The sequence below is a fragment of the Bufo bufo genome, chromosome 2 (genome assembly GCF_905171765.1).
Source record: "Bufo bufo chromosome 2, aBufBuf1.1, whole genome shotgun sequence".
Lineage (NCBI taxonomy): Eukaryota > Metazoa > Chordata > Amphibia > Anura > Bufonidae > Bufo > Bufo bufo.
The window spans coordinates 434,289,356-434,316,590 of NC_053390.1; the positions used below are offsets into that span (position 1 = coordinate 434,289,356).

Here is a 27,235-nt window from a genome sequence, read left to right on the forward strand (position 1 = left end):
TGTTATGGGGCACTGTGGATGTCACTGTTATGGGGGCACTGTGGATGTCACTGTTATGGGGGCACTGTGGATGTCACTGTTATGCGGAGCACTGTGGATGTCACTGGTATGGGGGCACTGTGGATGTCTCAGTTATGTGGGAACTGTGGATGTCTCAGTTATGGGAGCACTGTGGATGTCACTGTTATGGGGGCACTGTGGATGTCACTGTTATGGGGGCACTGTGGATGTCACTGTTATGGGGGGCACTGTGGATGTCACTGTTATGGGGGGCACTGTGGATGTCACTGTTATGGGGGCACTGTGGATGTCACTGTTATGGGGGCACTGTGGATGTCACTGTTATGAGGGCACTGTGGATGTCACTGTTATGGGGGCACTGTGGATGTCTCAGTTATGTGGGAACTGTGGATGTCTCAGTTATGGGAGCACTGTGGATGTCTCAGTTATGGGAGCACTGTGGATGTCTCAGTTATGGGAGCACTGTGGATGTCACTGTTATGGGGGCACTATGGATGTAACTGTTATGGGGAGCACTGTAGATGTCACTTTTATGTGGAGCACTGTGGATGTCTCCGTTATAGGGGGGCACTGTGGATGTCACCGATATGGTAGCACTGTGGATGTCACCGTTATCGGAGCGCTGTGAATATCACTGCTATGGGGCGATGAGCTTGTCACTGTTATGGGAGCACTGTGGATATAAATGTTATAGGACACTATGGATGCCACTTATGAGGGTGCTGTGGATGTCACTGTTATGAGGGGGCACTGTGGATGTCAGTTATGGGGCACTGTAGATGTCACTTTTATATGGGCACCTTGGATTTCACTGTTATGCGGAGCACTGTGGATGTTATTGTTATGGGAGCACTGTTGATGTGACTTTTAAATGGGCACCTTGAATATCAATGTTATAGGATACTATGGATGCCACTTATGGGGGTGCTGTGGATATAACTGTTACGGGGGGCACTATGGATGTCACTTTTATGTGGAGCACTGTGGATGTCACTATCATGGGGCACTGTAGATGTCACTTTTATATGGGCACCTTGGATTTCACTGTTATGGGGGAACTGTGGATGTCACTGTTAATGTCACTGTTATGGGGGCGCTGGGGATGTCACTGTTATAGGAGCACTATGGGTGTCACTGTTATGGGGAGCACTGTTATGGGGGAACTGTGGATGTCACTGTTATGGGAGCGCTGTGAATGTCACTGTTATGGGGGCGATGAGCTTGTCACTGTTATGGGGGCACTATGGGTGTCACTTTTAAATGGGCACCTTGCATTTTACTGTTATGGGGGTACTGTGGATGTTACTATTATGGGGGCACTGTAGATGTCACTTTTATATGGGCACCTTGGATATCACTGTTATGAGGGGGCACTGTGGATGTTACTATTATGGGGGCACTGTAGATGTCACTTTTATATGGGCACCTTGGATTTCACTGTTATGGGGGCACCTTGGATTTCACTGTCATGGGGGCGCCTTGGGTTCTGGGGCGGGGCTTAGGGGGGGCTGACTGATTCACGCGCATAACAAAACACAAGGTGTATATAAATATATATAACACTATATAAACTTCTGGCACTGTATCTGAAAAGCTTCTGGACCCCTGCTGGGTAAGGGTCCAGGCCGTCTGAGTGTCTGCATTTCCAGGATCCACCTTTATTGCCATTGGCAAAGGGACAGTTTTTTAACATTCAGGTTATAAACTAATTTGCTCCAAGGTCAGTGCTAGGGATGGGCAAATCGACTTCGGATGAAACATCCAAAGTCGATTCACATACAACTTTGTTTCAATACTGCACGGAGTGAGTGCACCGTACAGTATTAAAATGTATTGGCTCAGAATATCAGATGAGCCGAAGTTATTACTTCACAAAGTCTCGGGAGACTGTGCATAATAACTTCATAAAACAATTTCTACTGTAAAAAAACATTTCCCGAACTCGGGTTTGGTTCCGAGGTACCACTTGGAACCGAACCCAAGTTCGGGAAATGTTTTTTTTACAGTAGAAATCAATTTTCGCAAGACTTTGCGAAGTAATAACTTCGGCTCATCGGAGCCAATACATCCTAATACTGTACGGAGCGCTCGCTCCGTACAGTATTGAAACAAAATTTTATGCGAATCGACTTTGGATGTTTCATCCGAAGTCGATTCACTCATCCATAATCAGTGCGTATTCCACCTGCAGGCCCAGACGGAACGGCACGTACAGTCACAGAATGGCATGAACATATATGGGATAAAACATACACAGATAATAAAAATTACCCCCCATCAACATGATTGGCTGCAGTGGTGACATGTCCCCCATATATCACTTTACTAACTCAGTAACTTAGGGGGTCATTTATCAAACTTGTGTAAAGCAGAACTGGCTGAGTTGCCCATAGCAACCAATCAGGTTCCACTTTTCATTTTGGACAGCTCCTTTAGAAAATGAAAGGTGGAATCTACTTTACACAAGTTTGATAAATGACCCCCATAAGTTTCCAAGTAATAAAAAGTACATGTCCTTCATTGATGGTCCTCCCCCATACATGGGTAGAGCATTAAGAAACAGTTTCTACATGTAAGTAAATCTGTAGATACGTTTGCATTGATTTATTTAATCAGAAGATCGTTCTTTAATTGATGTCCCATCAACTCCCAGATACCTTGGAATCGCGACACCATCGCACCAACTACAACTCCCGGCATGCACCGCTGATGACCCTGCAATACCCGGATACGTAGAAGGAATATAAATAACAAAGTTACCGCCCACTGAACGCGAGCTGAAGCAGGCTATTGGTCTTTCTGCTGTCGATCAAAACGCGCTTGTGTTCTGATTGGTTGAGAAGCGGATAGAGGTCTTTAACTTCCTTAAAGGGACCGTGCAGTGCCCTTCCTGCAGCTGTTCTGCCGTCACATGGCTGAGGAGATGTGAATTTCTCTTGGAGGCACACTTGGAGCTGCAGCATGGTGAGATAGCACTCAGGGACGAGTTTGCTGATTTTTTAGGAGCCGGATCGTTAGAATGAGTTTAGTGTATGTACCTAGCTGTGTATGGAGTTAGGATCTGAAGTAGTTCTATAACTTTTTCTTGAAGGAGCACAAATCCAGTAATGGGCATTGACACTTCACTTACTGCATGTAGTAAAGTGGTGCAGATGCCCTTAGCAACCGATCAGATCTCTGCTTTAATTGGCTACTGCTCCACTGCACTAGTACTTACCTTTGTATGCAGAGACTTAGGGGGTCATTTATCAAACTGGTGTAAGGTAGACCTGGCTTAGTTGCCCATAGCAACCAATCAGATTCCAGATTCTAGCTTTCGTATTTGACAACTCCTTTGTAAAATAAAAGGTGGAATCTGGTTGCTATAGACAACTTAGCCAGTTATACTTTACACCAGCTTGATAACTGACCCACTTTGTATCCTTTCTAAAGCTATGTTCACACATGACTGATTTCTGTCTCCTTCATCAGAACGGGGCTTGCAGAAATCTGTGTGGATGTCATTTAAGCAAACCCATTCAAATGAATGGAATCAATTTTCAGTTGCAGAAATTTGGGGTGGAAGTACAATTCTGGATATGAGTACAGAGCGTATCTGGAGCCACTGGAAGGAAAGGACATTCAGTTCCTCTGTGGTTCTGTCTAGTCAATTTTGCCTTCCCATATGAACAGGATGCAGACTGTCTCTGGCCAGATGTGGAGCGTTGGCTGCGTACAAACATTTGTGACAGGGGTCTTACAGAATCCCACTCATTTGCAGAGATATTGCAGGCCAATGGACATTTCCCTCTGCGTGAGCAACCCTAGTGAATGGGAGATGTTCAAGGGAGATTTGTACCTATGAAACTGGCGCAATGGGGGCGTTGCCATTACACCTAGAGTGTCACGGCTATGTCATGGTCTGGTGGTAGTGGATCATGACACTTTAGCCGTGCATGCTTGTTGCCGGTGGCAACGTGTAGTTTTTAGCATGTTTACACACTTCCCCTTTAAGGTTGTTCCTTCCCATTCTGGTGGGTATGGGGTTAAAGTGTGAGCAAGGTGATGCTGGGTGTGGGTTCTTATAGTACTTGGGCTTTGAGCCTGAGGTTAGTGGGACTTCAGCTTCTTGTGGAGCTGGAGTTGTGCTGCCATCCTGGACCTTACCATCTGTCCAGTTTGAGGGCCACCTTGTTGGACATACTGTCACAACTGGATGAAACAACTGCTACTGACTAGTGGTTCCCCCTCCGGGAAACCCTGGAGCCCACTTCTGCAGCCAGGTGGTCAACGCGGTTCCCCCTCCGAGGAACCCAGGAGCTCGCTCACCTGAGGCACAACACACAGGGAAACTCCTTGCATACATGCTGGACAAACGCCAAAAGACCAGACCCAAAACTACAACAAGACATCCACCACACCTTGAACATAAACCCACACCAAACCTCAACACAGGTAAGGTAGGGAACATGGAGGATACATAAGGGATGACAATCTATGTCGAACAAGGTGGCCCTCAAACTGGACAGATGGAAAGGTCCAGGATGGCAGCATAACTCCAGTTCCACAAGAAGCTGAAGTTCCACTAACCTCAGGCTCAAACCCAAGTACTATAAGAACCCACACCCCGCTCCGCCTTGCTCACACTTTAACCCCATACCCACCAGAATGGGAATGGGCAGCAACCTTAAAGGGGAAGTGTGTAAACATGCTAAAAACTACACGTTGCTACCGGCAACAATCATGCACGGCTAAAGTCACTGTCCACTACCACCAGACCATGACAGCCGTAACATAGAGGCTCTTCTCTCTCTGCAATTGCCGCACCCTCTGCACTTTTATGGTCAGGCAATGAAAACGTCTTCACATCTGGTCCTGACTGCCCCTAAAGTGTCAAGTATGTTTAGTCACCAGGGGCTAACAGTTTCCCCTGTGCTGGTGACACATACTGATCTGGGCTAGGAGCACTAAGAGGAAGGCCTCTTGCACACAACCGTATTTTCAATCCATATATGATCTGCATTTTTTGCAGAGACCCATTCATTTCTATGGGCCCACAAAAGGAATAAAAAGAGACATCCATGTGCTGTCTGCATCCGTATGTCCATTCTACAAATCCTATAACATGTCTGTATTGCAGACAAGAATAGTCATTTCTAATGATGGGTGTGAGAATAATGCAGATTTCATATGGAGAGTATCCGTACTTTGCGGACTGAAATACGGACATGGTTGTGTGAATGAGTGGCCAGAACCCAGCTAACCTTTTTAAACTTCTTTTTCCTACTGCTCTATCATCGAGAACTGTATGGAACCGGCAGAGAGTCTTGAGCCACATGTATGAGGGCTGGTGTAATGTCAGTCTGAAGATGAGGTGTTGAGTGCACTGTAATCCCCAATAATGCACACAGTAAATGCCATGCCTCCTCTTCTCAACACTAGCAAAAATCTTAAATGGGCAGTCTGTAGTGAATGGCGATTTCCAATTTCCCCCCCCCCCCCCCTCGGTTCCGTACATCTAAGGGGAGGATTAAGGACAGCTGGGTAAAGAACCACCTCTGTAAGTTAGCCATGCTGCAATAAGAGGAAACCGGTGGGAATGGAAGTGACATTTGTCCCAGAAGGGACAAACACTATCTTGCACATGTAGGTGACAGTCCAAACATCTAGAGAAAGTCTGCTCAAGCCGGTGAGGTTTACTGTCTCATGTATACGTTTTTTCTAGGTTGTAATACTAATAAATTCACTTGATCTTTTTGTCCCCAGGCTATAATGGGGATACAGATGGTGGTCACCTTACTGGTGGCCAGTGTCATGCAGAGGGTGACACCTCACTACTCTCTCGCACGATGGCTTCTATGCAATGGCAGGTGAGTGTACATAAAAATAATAAGCCTGGGATCCAGGGCTCTTTTATACCCACTTAACATCAATCTATAGTACATCTTCTACATAGTCTAGTTTGGGGATAATCAAATTATTTTTTTTCTCATTAAATAAAAAATTTATAAGTTATGTTTCCAACTTTTTTTTTTTTTTCTTACTGATCTATCTTTTCGCTAGATCATCCGTATCTGATCGGTGGGGTCCGACACCCAGGACCCCTGCCAATCAACTGTTTGAGAAGGCAGCAGTGCTCTCAGTAGATCTGTGGCCTTCTCGTGGTTTACCGCAGGCCAGTGACGTCCTTATTATGTCACATAGCCTGGTTGCAGGGTACAATAAGGGTGAAATGCATGGCAGTTTACCAACTTGCACCGTTGCTAAGAAGGGAGACAATGTGCAGTTAAACTTTGAGGAGGATGTAGCACGAGCCCCAGGAGCAAGGGGGTGCTGGGAGTCGGACTCCCACAGATCTGATTTTGACGATCTAGCCTGAGGATAGGCCATCAGTATTATACCACTGCATGACCCCTTTAAAGGAGTACTCTGATCTAGGACATTTATGGCATATCACTAGGATATAACATCAATGTCAGATAGGTGTGGCTATGGGAGTTCTGAAAATAGACCAATGCTGGCTTGGCTATTTCCAGGAATCCCATAGAGGATAATGGAAAGGTGGCCATGCATACACCATGCACTCTTCAATCGCTGCTATGGAAATCCCGAAAATAGCCACGTGTACTTGCACAGCCATGTGCGCAGTATACTGTCCTTCACTTCGGGGGCCCCATCCTGGAGATAGGTGTGGGTCCCACCTCCGGAATCTGCTCCTATCTGATATTAATGGTATATGTTTAAATATGAGGCAGCACTCCAGAGGTAAAGTGAAAACCGATGGACCCTTTATTGATCCCTCTGCAACGTTTCAACCGCTCAATGCAGTATTTATCAAAGGGTCCATAGTTTTTCACTTTACCTCTGGAGTGCTGCCTCCTCTTTTGAACATCTATCTATCTATTAGCTGTTGAGCCTGCGGCTGGGAGGATTTTGCACCCGTGCTATTGGACTAGTGCTGCTGTGTAATTTTTTGTTTGCTGATGTTAATGGTATATACTAGGATATGCCATCAATGTCTGAGATGGGCGTATCCCTTTTAAACGTAATTCTAAGTGCATTACCACCTTTATATGTACTCCAGATGTGCATTACTTTTCTAGGTTATACAGGCTTAGGCTACATGCACACGACCGTGCTGTTTTGTGCGGTCCGCAAACCGCGGATCCGCCAAAAACAAGCCGCCCGTGTGCCTTCCGCAATTTGCGGAACGGGTGGCCATTGATATAACTGCCTATTCTTGTCCGTTTTGCGGACAAGAATAGGACATGTTATATTTTTTTTTGCGGGGCCGCGGAACGGAGCAACGGATGCGGACAGCACACGGAGTGCTGTCCGCATCTTTTGCAGCCCCATTGAAGTGAATGGGGCCGCACAATGTGCGGCTCGGACGCGGACCAAAACAATGGCCGTGTGCATGAGGCCTTAACCATTGAAGGCTTGTGCTGTGTTTTCCATAGCCAAATTCTGTAAAATTGTATAGCATATTATGTGAAATCACACATGGACCTCCTATTCTAGAACACATTCTATGTTTCTATACATTTTCAGCTGTAATATTTTGGTTCCTAGAGACAGAATATGTATAAAGCCTCTCAAACGGGTTGTTCGAGTTGGAAACATGTAGCCAAAGGAAGGGACTGATGTAGTAGCTGCAAGCATTGCAGGTCCAATAGGTTCGGTATTTTTGTTATTGCAGTCCCTGCCTTTGGTCACATTTTTTCGCTAACCCGGAAAACCCTTTTATAAAGGGTGAGGCTATCTGTATTTGCGGCCTGTTGGTTCCTTTGGAAGAAGACTGCTTGCCTGACGACCTGAGTAATCCTAGGCTCTATGCAGTGCTTTTCCAGGCCATAGGTTTGATGCTCTATATTGTCATACATATTCTGTATAATAACTGTCACTATGAAACCTCATCTTTAATAATAATATTTTTTTTTACCAGCTTGTTCCGCTATAAACATCCTACAGAGGATGAATTAAGAGCACTCTCTGGAAAACAGAAGCCCAGAGCCAAGAAAGAGCGGTAAGACCAGGAACTGGTAATGTCTATGGAAGGGGTCGGTTAATTATTATACACTGCTCAAAAAAATAAAGGGAACACTTAAACAACACAATGTAACTCCAAGTCAATCACACTTCTGTGAAATCAAACTGTCCACTTAGGAAGCAACACTGAGTGACAATCAATTTCACATGCTGTTTTTGCAAATGGGATAGACAACAGGTGGAAATTATAGGCAATTAGCAAGACACCCCCAATAAAGGAGTGGTTCTGCAGGTGGTAACCGTAGACCACTTCTAAGTTCCTATGCTTCCTGGCTGATGTTTTGGTCACTTTTGAATGCTAGCGGTGCTTTCACTCTAGTGGTAGCATGAGACGGAGTCTACAACCCACACAAGTGGCTCAGGTAGTGCAGCTTATCCAGGATGGCACATCAATGCGAGCTGTGGCAAGAAGGTTTGCTTTGTCTGTCAGCGTAGTGTCCAGAGCATGGAGGCGCTACCAGGAGACAGGCCAGTACATCAGGAGACGTGGAGGAGGCCGTAGGAGGGCAACAACCCAGCAGCAGGACCGCTACCTCCGCCTTTGTGCAAGGAGGAACAGGAGGAGCACTGCTAGAGCCCTGCAAAATGACCTCCAGCAGGCCACAAATGTGCATGTGTCTGCTCAAACGGTCAGAAACAGACTCCATGAGGGTGATATGAGGGCCCGACGTCCACAGGTGGGGGTTGTGCTTACAGCCCAACACCGTGCAGGACGTTTGGCATTTGCCAGAGAACACCAAGATTAGCAAATTCGCCACTGGCGCCCTGTGCTCTTCACAGATCAAAGCAGGTTCACACTGAGCACATGTGACAGAGTCTGGAGACGCCGTGGAGAACGTTCTGCTGCCTGCAACATCCTCCAGCATGACCGGTTTGGCATTGGGTCAGTAATGGTGTGGGGTGGCATTTCTTTGAAGAAACGCACAGCCCCCCATGTGCTTGCCAGAGGTAGCCTGACTGTCATTAGGTACCGAGATGAGATCCTCAGACCCCTTGTGAGACCATATGCTGGTGCGGTTGGCCCTGGGTTCCTCCTAATGCAAGACAATGCTAGACCTCATGTGGCTGGAATGTGTCAGCAGTTCCTGCAAGACGAAGGCATTGATGCTATGGACTGGCCCGCCCGTTCCCCAGACCTGAATCCAATTGAGCACATCTGGGACATCATGTCTCGCTCTATCCACCAACGTCACGTTGCACCACAGACTGTCCAGGAGTTGGCAGATGCTTTAGTCCAGGTCTGGGAGGAGATCCCTCAGGAGACCGTCCGCCACCTCATCAGGAGCATGCACAGGCGTTGTAGGGAGGTCATACAGGCACATGGAGGCCACACACACTACTGAGCCTCATTTTGACTTGTTTTAAGGACTTTACATCAAAGTTGGATCAGCCTGTAGTGTGTTTTTCCACTTTAATTTTGAGTGTGACTCCAAATCCAGACCTCCATGGGTTCAAAATTTGATTTCCATTTTTTAATTTTTGTGTGATTTTGTTGTCAGCACATTCAACTATGCAAAGAACAAAGTATTTCAGAAGAATTTTTAATTAAATTTAGATCTAGGATGTGTTATTTTTGTGTTCCCTTTATTTTTTTGAGCAGTGTATTTTACACAAGTATTTTTAGTTGATGAGCGGTAATGATCCTTAGATACATGTTTGACACTGTTTGTATCTAAGACTTGAACGTATTATACTTAGAAATGTGATCTTTTTGGTGCACCTTTTGATTCAGTTGTGTGCGCTGACCTGCCACGAGAAGGCCTCATTTCACAGATGAGACGTGTGCAGGAACAATCACAATTTGTGAGTCTGTAATAGTAGTGGACACCTGAGACTATGGAGTTCTGGGTTCAGTGCCATTGCCAGGGCTTACAGGCTATATCGGTTCTCCAAAAGGAAAGTTAAATGAAAAATACCATGGGTTTTTTTCTGGATTTATTGAGAACTGAATGCAAACCTTTTGCATGAATATTTACTCATTTAAACTACGCATTAATACTTTAGGAGAATGAATGGGATCACAGATGAAAAACCACTTACAGTCCCAAGAGACATTGACCTACATTTGGAGGCAACACCAATCAACGCTGTGGATGCTCTTGGTAAAGTTTTGGGTTTATTTTTTTTTTTTCTTGAAAAAATCTTAATTGGGCAGAGGTACATTTAAAAACATGCATTCTTTTTTTAACATGCATAAGATATTGTAGCATATGAAACATCGTAAAGTCATTAAATTCATAGACTGTAGTACAAAACGCAGTACTGAGAACTGTCCTTCAGCCTGTGATGAATGGTGTGGAATACTTATGGAGAGTTGATTTTTGAGACTAGAGGAACAGCAGAACTTGTTTAGATTGGCCACCCCAATAGTTAAAGGGGTTGTCCATTTTGAACTATTGATAACAGCACGCTCTGCTTGTTGAAAAATCTTCCTCTCCTGCTCCCTGTTGCTCCTTTCAGACTTCTTTGCACCCTTTCCAGTCCCTGTCTTGTAAATTTTCAGGCAGACAGTCATGTGGATGTGTGGTACTACAGCCAATGACTTTCCTCAGCAGTGACTTGTTCCCAAAGTGCATGTGAAGTGTTGCTTGGAATATCAGCACTGAGGCCAGTCATTGGCTGTAGTGGCATATGCCACCCCCGTCCATGCAAAGTTGGTACACGTTTGATGGATATGCTGTAGGATCCGGTCATCCTGGGGTGGTATTTTTCACATGGTAAGGCCTCATGCACACGGATCCGCAAAACACTTATGGCGTCCATGTGCGTTCTGCAATTTGCGGAACGGCATGGACAGCCTTTAATATAACTGCCTATTCTTGTCTGCAAAACAGACAAGAATAGGACAGGTTATATTTATTTTGCGGACCACGGAACGGAGCGACGGAGTGCTGTCCGCATCTTTTGTGGCCCGATTGAAGTGACTGGGTCTGCATCTAAGCCGCAAAAACTGCGGCTCAGATGCGGACCAAAACAGCAGTCGTGTGCATGAGGCCTAAAGTCTATTTATAAGTAGGAGATTAAAATGATTTTGTTTGGAATATTTAATTTTTTTTCAATATTTACTATAGATGTGTCAGGGAGGAAAAAACATATTATTTCCCTGGGATACAATTGGGGGCCTAGAGTCAAATCACTTTGACAATCCTTTTCGTGTGTCAACTATTTAATATTCCATTTCTAAGGCCTCATGCACACGAACGTATTTTGTTTCCGTGTCCGTTTCGTTTTTGTTTGGCCGATAGGATGCAGACCCATTCATTTTAATAGGCCCTCAAAAATGCTTACAGCATACCGTGTGCTGTCTGCATCCGTATGTCCGTTCCGTAGCCCCGCAAAAAAGATTGAACATGTCCTATTATTGTCCGTTTTTCAGCATTCCCACATCATATGATTGTCCATATGGCAACTGGTGCAAAGGAAAACTGCCTTAGTTGCCCATAGCAACCAATTAGATTCCATCTTTAATTTTTCAGAGCTCCTTTGGAAAATTAAAGGTAGAATCTGATTGGTTGCCATGGCCAACTAAGCCAGTTTACTTTTACACCAGTTTTGATAAACCTCCCCTGAGTGTGCAAACACACTGGTGTTTGGTAATATTGGTATGTGATGTACAGTTGGACTCGCATATTCTGTTCTACTGGAAGAGGACAGGTCAAAAGCTTTGGCTGGGTACCTAATGCAGAAAATAGCCCATGAGGACCTTGTAATGGCAGTCTTCTCCGGCCTTACCTAGGCCAGGGACTACGTTCATGGGTCACAGCTCAGCACGATTGAAGTGAATGGCGCAGAGCTCCGATACCAAGCACAGCGACTATACAATGTACAGGACTGTGCTTAGTGAGCTGAGAAGGCTGTGGCACTCACAGGAGTGCGGGTGAATTCTCAAACAGATGGGTGCAATTCCGCCCTGCCTTTAGTAGGTTTTTCGAGGTTTTCTAACTCGAAATCAGTATCTGATCAGTGGGGGTCTGACACCTGGGACCCCCACCGATCAGATACTGGTGACCTATCCTAATGCTTAGGTCATCAGTATTAAAGTCTCGGAAAAACCCCTTTAATGAATATCACCACTGCTTCTTCTGATACAAGACGTTAAGATTAGAAGGCTAAATTCGGTATGTTTGCACAGAGTATTCTGCTCTTGCTAAAATGTAAGAGATTAACCGGACTGAATGCAGATTGTGTGAATACTTCTAGTTTTGGGTAGTCATACCATGTCTCATTGACCTATGAGAAGAGAGTATTTCATCAATCCGATTTCTATAAAAAAAGACTTTTATCCCTCAAACTAGCACTACACGTATCCAAACTAACCTTGGTAATAACATCAGCTATCGCCAAAAATATTTGGGCAGTGCATGTGAGACAAGTAGTTTCATGGAAGCCTATTGTGTAAGATGCCACTTTCTGTAGCTGATACTCCTCTTTATGGGTGACACTTTTATACTTTTTTTTTTTTTTTTTTTTTATAGCCTTCAAGCATGTAATAATCATTCTATGTTTTGTTTTTTGCAGTGCTTCGATATTTCGTGGAATACCAATGGTTTATAGACTTTTCACTGTACTCAACCATCCTCTATCTGTTCACTGAAGGATACTACTGTCTTATGGATGCCCAGAATGAAATCAACATTGGTGTCCTATGGTGTCTCATGACTGTCATTTTCTCTATGTATCCTTTAAGAGTTAATGTAGGGAGCAGCAGGAAACAGGATATTGGCTTCTAAAGCCCCCCCCCCCTCCCCTTCCCCCATGCACATCAATGTATGGCAGGTTCGGCGGACAGTCTAATGTGCGTTGAACTCATGACTCCCCCTATCTGATGTTGCCCGATCCTTTTGTTCTCCCAGGAGATAAGCCACCTCCAGAAGTGTCTGGCAGCAGCCTTCTCCCTATTGAATACACAAACGTTTGGCTAAAACCAAAAAGGTATAAGTATGGGAGTCAGGAGAGATGGCTGTCGGGCCAACGATTGTTCGTCCAACAGCTAATGAGAGCTCTATTCAGCAATATTTGTAATTGGATTTGCACTTCTAAGATATATTTCCTTACCCAAAAATCTACAGTAAAGTCCTATTTACCATGATGAAGCACTACTTCCGTTCTGAAGAGGGAGGAGAGCGCTCAGTCTGCTTGACTTTTGCCTTCTTCTTTATGCTTATTGCCATGATAGTGATGGTTGTAAGAGAAGAGTATCTAGAGTTTGGACTGGAACCAGGTAACCTTCAATCCCTCTGCCATGTTTTATGACTTCATGGCCACCAAGAACGACAATAGTTGCTTCATTAGTACATTTGAGGCCACCTTTCTGTCTTATTGTGTCAATGCACATTTCTCCTTTTAAAAAAATAAATAAAAAATACTAGCTGGGTACTTCCAAACAGACCATTAACAGAGGATGAATATTAGAGTCAACTTTCATCATGTATAACTCTCTTTTTCTGCAGGTATAAATAGTATCTGTGACAATTTGGAAACTTTACTAAAGCAGCAAGGCTGGCAGTTATCGTAAGTTTCTTGTTTTTAAAGTCTTGTAATGGTGTTTATTTTTTTATTTTTATGACAGTATTTAAATGGGCTGAAATAGTAATCTTTAAAGGGATTATCTTGCTCCCCCATATGCCGGGCCTCTCACACTGAATCTACTTACCTGGCTCCCTGCCCTGCTCCTGGTCCCCGGGGGGAAGGGGGGGAAACAAGCCTCCCTAGCATCACCTGCGATACTAAGGAGGCCCGTTGGCTGCTAACACCCCGGCCCCCCTGATACCGGATGTTTTAATCAGTGAGGGGGACAGGGAGCGGGGAGCCAGGTAAGTAGATTCAGTATGAGGGGCCCGGCATATGGGGGAGCATTTTTTAGTCTCAAATAACCCCTTTAAGAGAGCCTGTCAGCACTCTTGACCATGCTAAACTGTTGACAACATTAGGACGGGGCTGGGGAAAGCAGGGCAAACATGGCTTTTGTGGAGCTTTTCTAATCACGAGTAGTGTGAATATGAAGTTTTATTCTGCTAAAATCTGCTCCCTCAAGTGACCATGGTGGGGCTTCTCTACCAAGTGTTCTCTAACATATGTACAGTATATGATGTGATAAGAGGAGAAATGTATTTTGTAGTTGCAAATCCTGCAGAAATTATATAATACTTTTGTTCGTTTTCGACAACTCTTTTACGGTGCCCCATTCATGACTGGTAGAAAAGGTCTAGTTTAAGAAATGATGTTACTATTTGGTAAAATACGTGTGTGTGTGTGTGTGTGTGTGTGTGTGTGTGTGTGTTTGTCCGCTGCACTTGTAGTGTTTAGTGTAGTAGTAATGAGCTGAAATATCAGTCATTTGTTATGGTGTGTGTGTGTGTGTGTGTGTGTGTTTTTTTTTTTTTTTTTTTTTAGTTCTCCCTCAAGAAAAAAAATAGTTCCTATTAAACCTCATTCACCTTTTACAGTAATGCAGCATCAGAGGGCTCTAAAAGCTTCTGAAACTGCCATGTAACATGTAGCTGCCAAATGTGCAATCTTCAATCACATATTCAATTTTAGGCCTCAAGCACACGTCCAGAAGTGGTTTGCGGTCGGCAAACTGTGGATCCGAAAAACATGGATCCCGTTGGCATGCCGCGATTTCTTACCCCTATAGAAATGTCCTATTCTTGCCGCCAAACGGACAAGAATAGGACATGTTCTACTTTATTGCGGGACGACGGAACGGACTAATGGATGCAGACAGCACATGGTTTGCTGTCTATCTTTTTTGCGGCTCCATTGAAAAAAAATGCAAATCTAATGAGGACAAAAAGTACGGTTGTGTGCGGGAGTCCTTAATCCAATAATAAGATGGTCCAATACAAATAGGAATTCCCAGTAAAATCCTGATTAATTTCATAGTTAAAAACCAGTTCATCTCCATTCCTAACTGACAGAATTCGTTTCCGCGTTTCAGATATCTCTATTTTATTCATAACAAACTGTCAAGTGAGAAACCCTTCCTTTAAAACTAATGCACATTCCTTTGAACAATTATTTATACCCCTTGAATTTGTCCACATTTTTTCACGTTGCACCCAGAAATGTAAATGGGTTTTTATGTGATGGACGCAAGTATGTGTGAAAAGAAAATGATGCATGGTTTTCAAAAGTTTTAACAAATAAAAATCTGGAAAGTGTGGATTTGCATTTAGCCCCCCCCCCCCCCCCCCCCCGAGTCAAAACCTTGTAGGACCACCTTTCTTTTGGTGTATGTCTCTACCAGCTTTGCACATCTAGAGGCTGAAATTGTTGCCCATTTTTCTCAAGATCATTCAGATTGGATGGAGAGCGTCTGTTAACAGCAATTCTTCCTTCAGTGGTTTATATGTGTGTTTTTTCAGAGTTCCCTTTATTAAACTGGGTTTCAAAATTGCACTGGTCGCCCTGTGCTCGTTCATTGGTGCATGTCTTACGTTTCCGGGCCTGCGTTTGGCTCAGACTCACCTGGATGCTCTTAAGATGGCAGCAGACAGACCGATGCTCCAGTAAGTATATTGTCAAACTGCACACAAAATGGTTGAAAAATGTGTCTTCTCCTCCTGTAGTTACATTCTCTACCCATCAAGTCAGCGCCCTTTCTTTTTACCTGTAAGTGCATATGGATATCAGCAATGTGGGGAGTTCCCACACTTGGGACTGCCTTCAATGAGCTAGGATTGAGAGCCCCCTGTAGTGCATGATTTATAGTAGTCAGAACAATAGAAACGGACCAGACTGGAAGAATAAAAGGGGTTGTCTCACAAAAAATATTCTACATTTTTCAAACCAGGACCTTGATCTGAATATTTTTCTAATTGCATGTTATACCAAATTTAATATAGCCACCGTACAGCGCCACCAGCTGTTTGTTCTGTTTCTCATTTCTCTGTCCACCTGAGGAAAGCTGCAGCAGTAAGGACACGCCCCCTGAGCTGCTAGCTTGAAGTAAAGAGCAGAGCAATGAATGGGGGAAGAGGGTGGAATCTCAGGATCCATGTGAGGTACAGGGCTGGTTTTGGCTTTGTTAGATGGATATTGTCATGGATTATCTCTGCTTTTTCATTGTGTACATTAATCATGGATCAACCCCTTTAATGGTCATGGGATGATAGATAACCCCATTAAACTTTCCAGTTTAATGTGTAGCTGTAGCGCCAATTGATCTTGATCTTGGTCTTGTTTTGAACTAGTTGACCACTAGTGATGAAGTGACTATCTTGGGGGGGGGGGGGCTCTTTGCAAATAATTTGCAAGATGGGTATGGTTCTACTGTCTGGCTCCTAGTTTGTGCAGGAAATATTTCTGTGTGCTGTATAAGGCTGAGTTCACACGGGCGTTGCGGGAAAAGGTGTGTTGCGGGAACATGCTTGATTTTTTCCGCGCGAGTGCAAAACATTGTAATGCGTTTTGCACTCGCGTGAGAAAAATCGCGTATGTTTGGTACCCGAACTTCTTCACAGAAGTTCGGGCTTGGGATCGGTGTTCTGTAGATTGTATTATTTCCCCTTATAACATGGTTATAAGGGGAAATAATGGCATTCTGAATACAGAATGCATAGTAAAATAAGGCTGGAGGGGTTAAAAAAAATAAATAAAAAATATTTTAACTCCCCTTAATCCACTTGTTCGCGCAGCCGGCATCTCCTTCTGTCTTCATCTGTGAGCAATAGGACCTTTTGACGTCACTGCGTTCATCACATGGTCCATCACATGAGCCATCACCATGGTGATGGATCATGTGACGAGCGTAGTGACGTCATCAAAGGTCCTATTGCTCACAGCACAGATGAAGACAGAAGAGATGACGGCTGCGCGAACAAGTGGATTAAGGTGAGTTAAATATTATTATTTTTTTAACCCCTCCAGCCCTATTGTACTATGCATTCTGTATTCAGAATGCTATTATTTTCCCTTATAACCATGTTATAAGGGAAAATAATAATGATCGGGTCTCCATCACGATCGTCTCCTAGCAACCGTGCGTGAAAATCGCATCCGCACTTGCTTGCGATTTTCACGCAACCCCATTCATTTCTATGGGGCCTGCGTTACGTGAAAAACGCACAAAGAGGAGCATGCTGCGATTTACACGCAACGCACAAGTGATGCGTGAAAATCGCCGCTCGTGTGCACAGCCCCATAGAAATGAAGGGTCATGATTCGGTGCGGGTGCAATGCGTTCAACTCACGCATCGCATTCACGCGGAATACTCGCCCGTGTGAAAGGGGCCTAAGACTTTTATACTGGTGACCTATCCTCTGGATAGGTCAATCAGTATCTGATCCAAAGGATTGGTTATCAAAAAATCTCGAAAAACCCCTTTAAAGAGAAAGATGGTGATTCATGGGGCCACTAAAGGCAGGGCGGAATTGCACTCATCTGAAAATGAATCTTGTCGCTAATAATATCTCTGATTTGACCTTTCACGCAGGCTTTTACTTCATGCCAGCTTTCTGCCTCCTGTCATAGTGGTGCTAATGTGGATCCGCCCAATCACCAGAGACTTTCTTCTAAATGCACCCATTGGTAAAGAGAACATACAGCTGTAAGTCCACTTTTTAAAAAGATGGTATTCCATAGATCTGCCTTGGTGTAAAGTGAATGCAGATCTGATATTCTTACAGTTCCCAAATTTGTTATTTTATTAAAAATTTTTGCCACTGCAATAAATTAACCCAGCATCTAAATGTTACAGTAGTGAATTGTATTTTATACCATGATCTAGTCTCTTACCCTTCTTTGTACTTTTGCAAAACTTTTAAACAGTCCATACATAAGACCTCTTGGAAATGACAAAATCGTGAAGCAAAAAGCCACATGGCTTGTCACATTCCCATTATCAAGCAAAGTGCACTAAAAAGAAATACATTAACGAGTGCAGATATTGTGAATCAAAACCGTAATTTGTGGTCTCGATGGCATATGAACTGAGAGAAAATGATCCTGTGTGACCTGAGACCTATTGGGGCTTATGAAATAAAGGGCAACCATTCAGATGGTATGACCGAATACACTGCAAGGAGCATCTCGTTCTCCTTAGGACTTCTTTTAGAATTAAAGTGTCACCTATACAATGGTTATAACCAACTAATATCTATCTTTCCAGTATGTCAGATTCCACATACAACACTTTCCGGCTGTGGGTCATTGTGATTTTATGTCTCCTTCGCCTCGCCATGACCCGCTACCATATGCAAGCATATCTTGGCTTAGCCAGTTTTTGGGTTGAGCAAATGAAAAGAGAGGCTGGACGGATTTCCATGTTGGAGATTCAGCGTAAGGTAAGTAGCTAGCAGAAAACCACTAAGGCTACTTTCACATCTGCATTTTCCTTTCCAGTTTTGAGATCCGTCATAGAATATCAATACCGGATGAAAACGCTTCCTTTTTTTTTTTTTTTTTTTTTTTCATTCATTGTCAATGGGGACAAAACTAAACAAACCGGAACGGAGAGCACCAGAATGCATTCTGTTCCGGTTTGTTGCGTTCCCAAGATGGACACTAAACCGGATACAGTCGGTTGTATTATTCAAACTGATGTGTTTTGCTCTGGTTTTGAGATCCCATGCTGGATCTCAAATCCGGACAGCAAAAACGCATATGTGAAATTAGCCTAAAAAAGGGAATATAAATTGTGCTACAGGGGAATTTAAAGGTGACTATACACGTTTTTTTTTTAGATAACTGTTGACCCCAGCACAGCTGAGCATGCACGTGTTCTAAATGGAGATAGCCGCTGCCAATCAGCTTTTAGTGATGACTTGTCTCCTGAAAACAGAAGGGTTGAATGAAATCCAAAACCCCAATCCTTCTTTCCCTCTGACGTCTGTCAAATCACCTATATTTGATAGACTATTGACAGTTACTGCTGAAATCGGCAGGTTCCTCCTACATTCTAAGGTCTTTTGCACATCCACTCTTTCATTTCTGTGGGTCCACAAGAATCCACAGCTCACGGATGTCATCTGTGTGCTGTTCACATCCGTATGTCTGTTCCGTAAATTATAGAACATGTCCTATTCCTGTCCACTTTGCAAACAAGAAAAGTAACTTATAGTGATGGGAGTGAGAAAAATGCAGCTTGCACATGAAAGACCTTCATATTTTGTGGACTGAAATATGGACACGGTCATGTGCAGAGGCCTAATGCAATTTGCCAGCTTCATTCATGATCAACAAGCGATATGCTATCACAGGCTTTATTGAGGATCTGCAATATATGGCCTTTCAGAAACTTATTACAATATAGCCAGAAGGTAGTGCCCATAGGACAGATCCATTGCATTATGCAGTCATTAGAGAGAATTAATTATGTTGCGCCATTTTGACATTTCATGCAACTTCTTTGTATATTTTATTCTCATGCAGATTTCCCGCATCTTTTGTTACCTTACCGTGGTGGCTCTGCAGTACTTGGCGCCAATTATTTTCACTCTTCACTGTGTTCTCCTGCTGAAATCTATGGGTAGGTAAAATTCATCAGTATAAAGGGGTGTCCCAGATTACAATATTTTCTTATTACAGTCACCTATCCTGGGCCATTGTAACTTAGTCTGCTTTGGCGTGATATTCTCCAAATTTATCAAACCTTGCACACAATTATTTTTTTTTTTTTAGGGATGTAAGTCCAATTTTTTTACACTAACCCTTTTACTGGATTAAAAGGGTTGTCTGGCCTTGGAGAGGACAACCACTATGCTGTGGACCATTCTCCGAAAAGAAGACTGAACTGTCCATGGTCCTGCCATTGTTCCATTCCCAGCCTCTTTTGGTCCCTGTTGGTCAGAACTCTGTATTAGACCCCCATTTCTTCTCAGATCAGACCCCCAAGCTCCATCAGACATAGTAACATAGTACATAAAGCCGAAAAAAGACATTTGTCCATCCAGTTCGGCCTGTCATCCTGCAAGTTGATCCAGAGGAAGGCAAAAAAAAAAACTGAGGTAGAAGCCAATTTTCCCCACTTTAGGGGAATAAAAAATTCCTTCCCGACTCCAATCAGGCAATCGGAATAACTCCCTGGATCAACGACCCCTCTCTAGTAGCTATAGCCTGTAATATTACACTCCAGAAACACATCCAGGCCCCTCTTGAATTCCTTTATTGTACTCACCATCACCACCTCCTCAGGCAGAGAGTTCCATAGTCTCACTGCTCTTACCGTAAAGAATCCTGTTCTATGTTTGTGTACAAACCTTCTTTCCTCCAGACGCAGAGGATGTCCCCTCGTCACAGTCCTGGGGATAAATAGATGATTGGAGAGATCTCTGTACTGACCCCTGATATATTTATACATAGTAATTAGATCTCCCCTCAGTCGTCTTTTTTCTAACGTGAATAACCCTAATTTTGATAATCTTTCAGGGTACTGTAGTTGCCCCATTCCAGTTATTACTTTAGTTGCCCTCCTCTGGACCCTCTCCAGCTCTGCTATGTCTGCCTTGTTTACAGGAGCCCAGAACTGTACACAGTACTCCATGTGTGGTCTGACTAGCGATTTGTAAAGTGGTAGGACTATGTTCTTATCGCGGGCATCTATGCCCCTTTTGATGCAACCCATTATCTTATTGGCCTTGGCAGCAGCTGCCTGACACTGGTTTTTGCTGCTTAGTTTGCTGTTCACTAAAATTCCTTGGTCCTTTTCCATGTCAGTGTTACCGAGTGTTTTACCATTTAGTATGTACGGGTGACTTGCATTATTCCTTCCCATGTGCATAACCTTACATTTGTCAGTGTTAAACCTTATCTGCCCAAGCCTCCAATCTATCCAGATCCCTCTGTAGCAGAATACTGTCCTCTTCAGTGTTAATTAATTTACACAGTTTAGTGTCATTTGCGAAAATGTATATTTTACTGTGCAAGCCTTCTAAAAGATCATTAATAAATATATTGGAGAATAAGGCCCAATACTGACCCCTGAGGTACCCCACTAGTGACAGTGACCCAATCTTGAGTGTGTACTGTTAATAACCACCCTCTGTTTTCGATCACTCAGCCAGTTACTTGCCCACATACAGACATTTTCTCCCAGTACCCACATACAGACATTTTCTCCCAGTCTGAACATTCTCATTTTATATACTAACCTTTTATGCGTTTAGTGTCATGCTTTGGAGAAATCCAGATATAAGACATCCATTAATTCGCCGCTGTCAATGCATGTCTTATATCTGGACTTCTCCAAAGCATTTGACAATAAAAAATAAAATAAATTACCTCTCCTGATCCAACCTGCACTGACACTCACAGCATCCTCGTCTTCTTCTGGCCCGTGCCCAGAAGACCAGGGAGTAATGAGTACAGCCAGCACAGCACCACACTCCCTGTGCCTCCTGCATACCATAATGGAAGTGGTCATTAGTATTTGCTCCATAAGACACACTGATATTTTCATCCAGCTTTTGAGGTTTGAGGTTTTTTTTGTTTGTTTTTTTATTTGAAAAATGGGGAAAGGGTGTGACTTGTTTTCCTTAATTATATAATTTATATTTTTGGCCTTGAACATGCATGCATATTGCCATAGACTGTGATACTATAGTATTGCAGTCTGAGGTGACTGATATCTTTCTGTTAAGAGCTGCCTGTGGCAGAGCTTAATAGAAACATTATAATGGCAGGCCTGGGAGCTTTCACAAGCCCCAGGCTGCCATGGCAACCAGTCAGCACCCAGTGGCAAGTGTGACTAACCGCTCAGATTGACTGCCCATGGGTGTCAACTATGTAACTCCGGCTGTCACGTCTTCCCCATTTTTAAACTCCATGTACGGTAAATGTCAAGAGGTTAAAATAGGTAATATATCAACACTACAGGATGAGACCAGACATGCATGTAACACTCTCCATTGTTGATTATAGGTGTTGTGGTAACAGCCTAGCATTTCACATCTCTCAAACTACAGTAGAGGCCTGCATGTATAGCCACCTGTAACTCGTATACTCCTTTCTGGAGTGTCCAACAGCGGTCAAGGCACCCCATTCTCCACATACATGTGAGAACCAGAGATACTCTGTGCACCATTAGCACTTAATGTCACGATTTATCAGCTGGACAGTCCACAATTTTTTTTTTTTTTTTTATTCACTTTAGATTACTTTAATTAGGTATTGCTAAATGACTAGTTCATGTTACAATGTGTAAGGCTGTGTCTTCATACCTTATAATTATGTGCTCAATATGTGTATATTTCCAGGTGATTATTCGTGGGGTCTGTATCCAGAACCTGTTGGTTATACCCCTGTGTTAAAGTCCCCGACTTCTGCACCACCCACCACATCTTCTGAAGAAGAGGAAGACTCTGAGGATGTTCAGATTGCTGTGGAGCATATAATAGGTGCTCTGGGTGCATTTCGAAACATCTTTACTTCAATTTTCTTCCGTGGCCTGTTTGGCTTTTTGACTTGGTGGGTTTCTGTGTGCCAAATTGTCTGCAGCTTGTTTGGCCTCTATTTCCATCAGTCCCTAGGAGCCTCCTAGATAAATGTGGAAAAACATTACTGGAGATCCTAAGCCTAAGCATTTCCTTTTAAAATGGCAACGTCACTTTTTGTGATCCACATTTGCAATGAAATAGCCGTACTAACCTGAAAGGAAAGAAGATTTTGAAATCCATGACAACAATGACTATAGCACGTGGAGGAAAGGGCAAGAAAAAAAAAGCATGTGCCTGAATGTAGTTATCCTGATTGTAACCAAACATATGAGTAAGCCACTCTAATGCTGAATGAACTGAATTCGATTTTATATACTGTTTGTTTTAGGTGTGTTTTTTTTTTTTTTTGCATGTATTTTTTTTATTAGAGCAACTTTTATTTGGTTTGGCAGTTATTACTGTAATTTAGGTCATTTTCACCCAGCTGCAAAGTTTTTTTACTTTGTGTAAATGAATAAGAGTGTATACCAATAATCATAAAACGTGTTGAAATAAAATCTGTGCTTTACCATATGTGGTGCAGCAGAAAACAAAAAATGAAATGCATTTCTTCCCCCTCAGTTTTGCGATAAGCAGCTGTGGTCTGGTTAAAGAGCATCTGTCGGCATGATCAACCCTATTAAACCAGGCCACATTCTTTTGTCTCTAGGGTGAACTGCAACAGAGATTTTTGCTTTTTATAGTTAAGCAAATGACCAATTATTAGCACCAAGGGGCTGGCCTGAGTCTGTGGAGCACGGCTAAGGCTACTTTCACACTCACGTGGATCTGCACAGACTGAACCGTTCAGATAATACAACCGTCTGCATCCGTTCAGAAAGGATCCGTATGTATTATGTTTAACATAGCCAAGACGGATCCGTCTTGAACACCATTGAAAGTCAATGGAGGACGGATCCGTTTTCTTTTGTCAGTGAAAACTGATCCGTCCCCACTGACTTACGTTGTGTGCCAGGACGGATTCGTTTGGCTCAGTTTCGTCAGACTGACACCATAACACTGCAAGCAGCGTTTTGGTGTCCACCTCCAGAGCAGAATGGAGACGGAACGGAGGCAAACTGAGGCATTCTGAGCGGATCCTTATCCATTCAGAATGTATTAGGGCAAAACTGATCCGTTTTGGACTGCATTGTGAGAGCCCTGAACGGATCTCGTAAACTGAAAGCCAAAACGCCAGTGTGAAAGTAGACTAACTCAATGCCCCTGTGCTCTGCACTCTCCCCTCTGACGTCTCCTTTAGGGCTCATGCACACAAACATATTTTCTTTGCGTGTCCGTTCCGTTTTTTTTTTTGTGGACCGTATGCGGAACCATTCATTTTAATGGGTCCGCAAAAAAACGGAAGTTACTCCGTGTGCATTTCATTCCCGTATGACTGTATTTCCATTCCACAAAAAAAAAAAAATATAGACAAGGATAGTACTGTTCTATGAAGGTCCAGCTGTTCCGTTCCGCAAAATACGAAATGCACACTGTCATCCGTATTTTTTTGCTGATCCGTCTTTTGCGGACTGCAAAATACATACGGCTGTGTGTATGAACACTTAGCCCTGTGTTCTCGCGTCTGCACTGAGTTGGCTCACTGACTCTGCTCTTATGTAGTGGACCTGATGCTACTTGCTGAGCTCATCAGATTCATTTTGCAAGCACTGAGTCTCTGAGCCAACTCTGTGCTTGTGCAGTGGATCTTCTGCTGCTTTACATGTTCTGGGAGCAGCATCTGATCCACTGTCCAAGCGCTGAGTCACTGAGCCGCCTCAATCAAAGGAAGGGAGTGCACAGGGGCAGTGAGTTAGTGGAGCTCTAAGTGCTCAGGCCAGCCACTTGCTGATTAAAATTGCTACTTTGCATGAAAAAAATCTCTCTGCTGCAGTTCAACCCTACCGGGCAATATACCTGGTTTTATTGCTCTGGATATGGCTATTTTGGTTATACATTTTACCTTAGACTTTTCTATAAACAAAGAAAAATGTTGTGTTGCAACAAGTCAAGAAACCTACGACGGCTCTCAAAAGCAACCATTCCATGTTGTATACCATTTAAATGCTCCAATTGTGAAGTGCATCACAGTGGTTTTTAGGCGTCATCCACATTTCCGTTTTTCACTGTGTGCTGTTCACGTTTTCTGCGGACAGCACGTGTAGCCATTGATTTGAATGTCTGTTCACACATCAGTTATTTTTTTACTGAGCGTGATGCAGACCAAATGCACCCATGAAAATCACGGACACAATACAGATGGTATCCGTGTTGTGTCCGTTTTTTCACTGAAGACTGATAGGAAATGCTCTGGAAATTAATAATTTTCAGCTGAGCAAGATCCGTGGATTACAAATGACACACGGAGGGTAAACCCGGACCAAACACTGATCCTTTTATCTAAATCTTTACGGATGAAACACTGAAGCTTTTTTTTTTTTTTTTTTTTTTTTTTCACTGACTTTAAAATGACACGGAAATGTGGTTGAAGCCTTCAAAATCCACAATGGACGGGCAAGCAGTGACTGACAGCCACAATACAATAGCCGTAATAAGATCTAGCCACTGCTTTTAAATGTACACTTGGGTTGTAAACATAAACTGTCCTTCAGGGCTCATGCACACGACCATTGTTTTGTGGTCTGAAAATTGCAGATCTTCAAAACACGAATACTGGCCATGTGCATTCCGTATTTTGTGGAACGGAACAGCTGGCCCTTCCTAGAACAGTCCTATCCTTGTCTATAATGCGGACAATAACTGACATACAGAAACAGAATGCACACTGAGTCATTTCCGTTTTTTGCCCCACTGAAGTGACTAATTCCGCGTACAGGCTGTAAAAAATCTGTAACGGACATAAAAATTTCAGTGTTTTGTTAGTACTAGGATATTACTTTGTCTGCTCTCCTGAACAGAGATGAATTAGAATTTTGGGCCCAGAATCTATTTGGAGTAGCTCTGTCTCTCACAGCAAGAAATCCCAGCAACATCTGAAGCAGCTATTAGGAGCTAAAGCATGCAGCAAATCAGCTGCCTGTAAACTCATCTGTGTGCATATAATCTCTAGAATATGCCATCTGATGGTGCATACTATGACTATTTTTCTCCTGTAGAATTAATATGAAAAAAACCTATGAGATGAAACATAAGGAGGTTTAGTAGGGCCCATTCAATGAGTACTCCATAACAACATATTGGTGGAGATTACTAGTTAGTTTGATAATTCTCCCGCATTCACTTTTTAATAAAAAAAAAAGTATTCATAGACACAAAATGAATGTGATCTTGCCAACGGTTTACTACAACCCATTTTAAAGGGTTTCTATCACTTGGTATGACATAATTAGCTGTCAGACACTAGCGATCCGCTAGTGTCTGCTCTGGCCAACCATCCTACTATAATCACTTGTGGGGCAGCGGTTTTGCTAAAAAACTAACTTTTATAAATATGCTAATGAGCCTCTAGGTGCTATGTGGGCGTCATTAGCACCTAGAGGCTCCGTCTACCTTCATACACAGCCGCCGCCCAGCGCGTCCCTCCAGCCCGCCCATGTCCTCCTCCGTGTGACGCAGCGGCCGAATTCTCGCGCATGCGCCGTGCGCGGCTGTATTCGGCGCATTTGAGATGTGAGCTCGGAGCGGTCAGACATTCAATGCGCATGCGCCGAATACATCCGCGCATGCGCATTGAATGTCTGACCGCTCCGAGCTCAGACATCTCAAATGCGCCGAATACAGCCGCGCACGGCGCATGCGCGAGAATTTGGCCGCTGCGTCACACGGAGGAGGACATGGGCGGGCTGGAGGGACGCGCTGGGCGGCGGCTGTGTATGAAGGTAGACTGAGCCTCTAGGTGCTAATGACGCCCACATAGCACCTAGAGGCTCATTAGCATATTTATAAAAGTTAGTTTTTTAGCAAAACCGCTGCCCCACAAGTGATTATAGTAGGATGGTTGGCCAGAGCAGACACTAGCGGATCGCTAGTGTCTGACAGCTAATTATGTCATACCAAGTGATGGAAACCCTTTAATGTTGCTCAGGTATGCCATTTTCTTCCTTTTAAACCCTGGCCTATTTCCATTTTGGATTTTTCCTCCCCACGTTCCAATAGCCATACCTTTTTTTTATATTTCCATTCACATAGCTATATGAGGGCTTATTTTTTTTTGCGGGACAAGATGCATTTTTTTTAATGCCACCGTTTAATGTATCATGTCTTTTATTAGAAAACGGGAAAAAAATTCTTTGTGTGGCAAATTGAAAAAAAAACTGACGCCAAGGTTTTTGGGGTTTTGACATCACAGCATTCACAATGTACTATAAATGACCTGACGTTCTTATTCTGCGGCTCAATACGAATGCGGCAATACCAAACTTGAATATTTATATTTTTTTGTTTTACTACTTTTAAACAAATAAAAACCTTTTGAAAAAAAAAAATTTCCTTTGCATTTCTATATTCTGACAACCATACATTTTTTATTTATTTTTATTCTTTTTTATATTTGGTCTACAAAGCTGTGTGAGGGCTTGTTTGTTGCATAATAAACTTTAGCTTTTATTGGTACAATTTTTGTAGTATGTAAGACTTCTTTTTTTTTTTTTTTTTATCAGTTAGGGCTCATGCCCATGACAGTTGCCCCGCCGTGGCCGTATTGCGGCCCACATACAGCGGGTCCGTAATACACGGGGCACCGGCTGTGTGCATGCACTTGAATGGGTCCGCAACTCCAGAGATGTGGTGCAGAATGGAAGCACTACTTTTT

General features: G+C 43.3%; 1 protein-coding gene across 1 annotated transcript; it reads left to right on the forward strand.

The window, feature by feature from the left end:
* The first annotated feature begins 2,887 nt into the window (after positions 1-2,887).
* On the forward strand, positions 2,888-22,805 carry TMEM161A (transmembrane protein 161A). Its single transcript, XM_040417418.1, has 12 exons — positions 2,888-2,985; positions 5,767-5,870; positions 7,946-8,026; positions 10,054-10,151; positions 12,568-12,724; positions 13,119-13,270; positions 13,500-13,560; positions 15,417-15,560; positions 17,487-17,600; positions 18,162-18,336; positions 19,424-19,520; positions 22,246-22,805. Exons 1-12 carry the CDS (start codon positions 2,983-2,985, stop codon positions 22,527-22,529), a joined length of 1,470 nt encoding a protein of 489 aa, XP_040273352.1. The 5' UTR covers positions 2,888-2,982; the 3' UTR covers positions 22,530-22,805.
* The last annotated feature ends 4,430 nt before the right edge of the window (positions 22,806-27,235 follow it).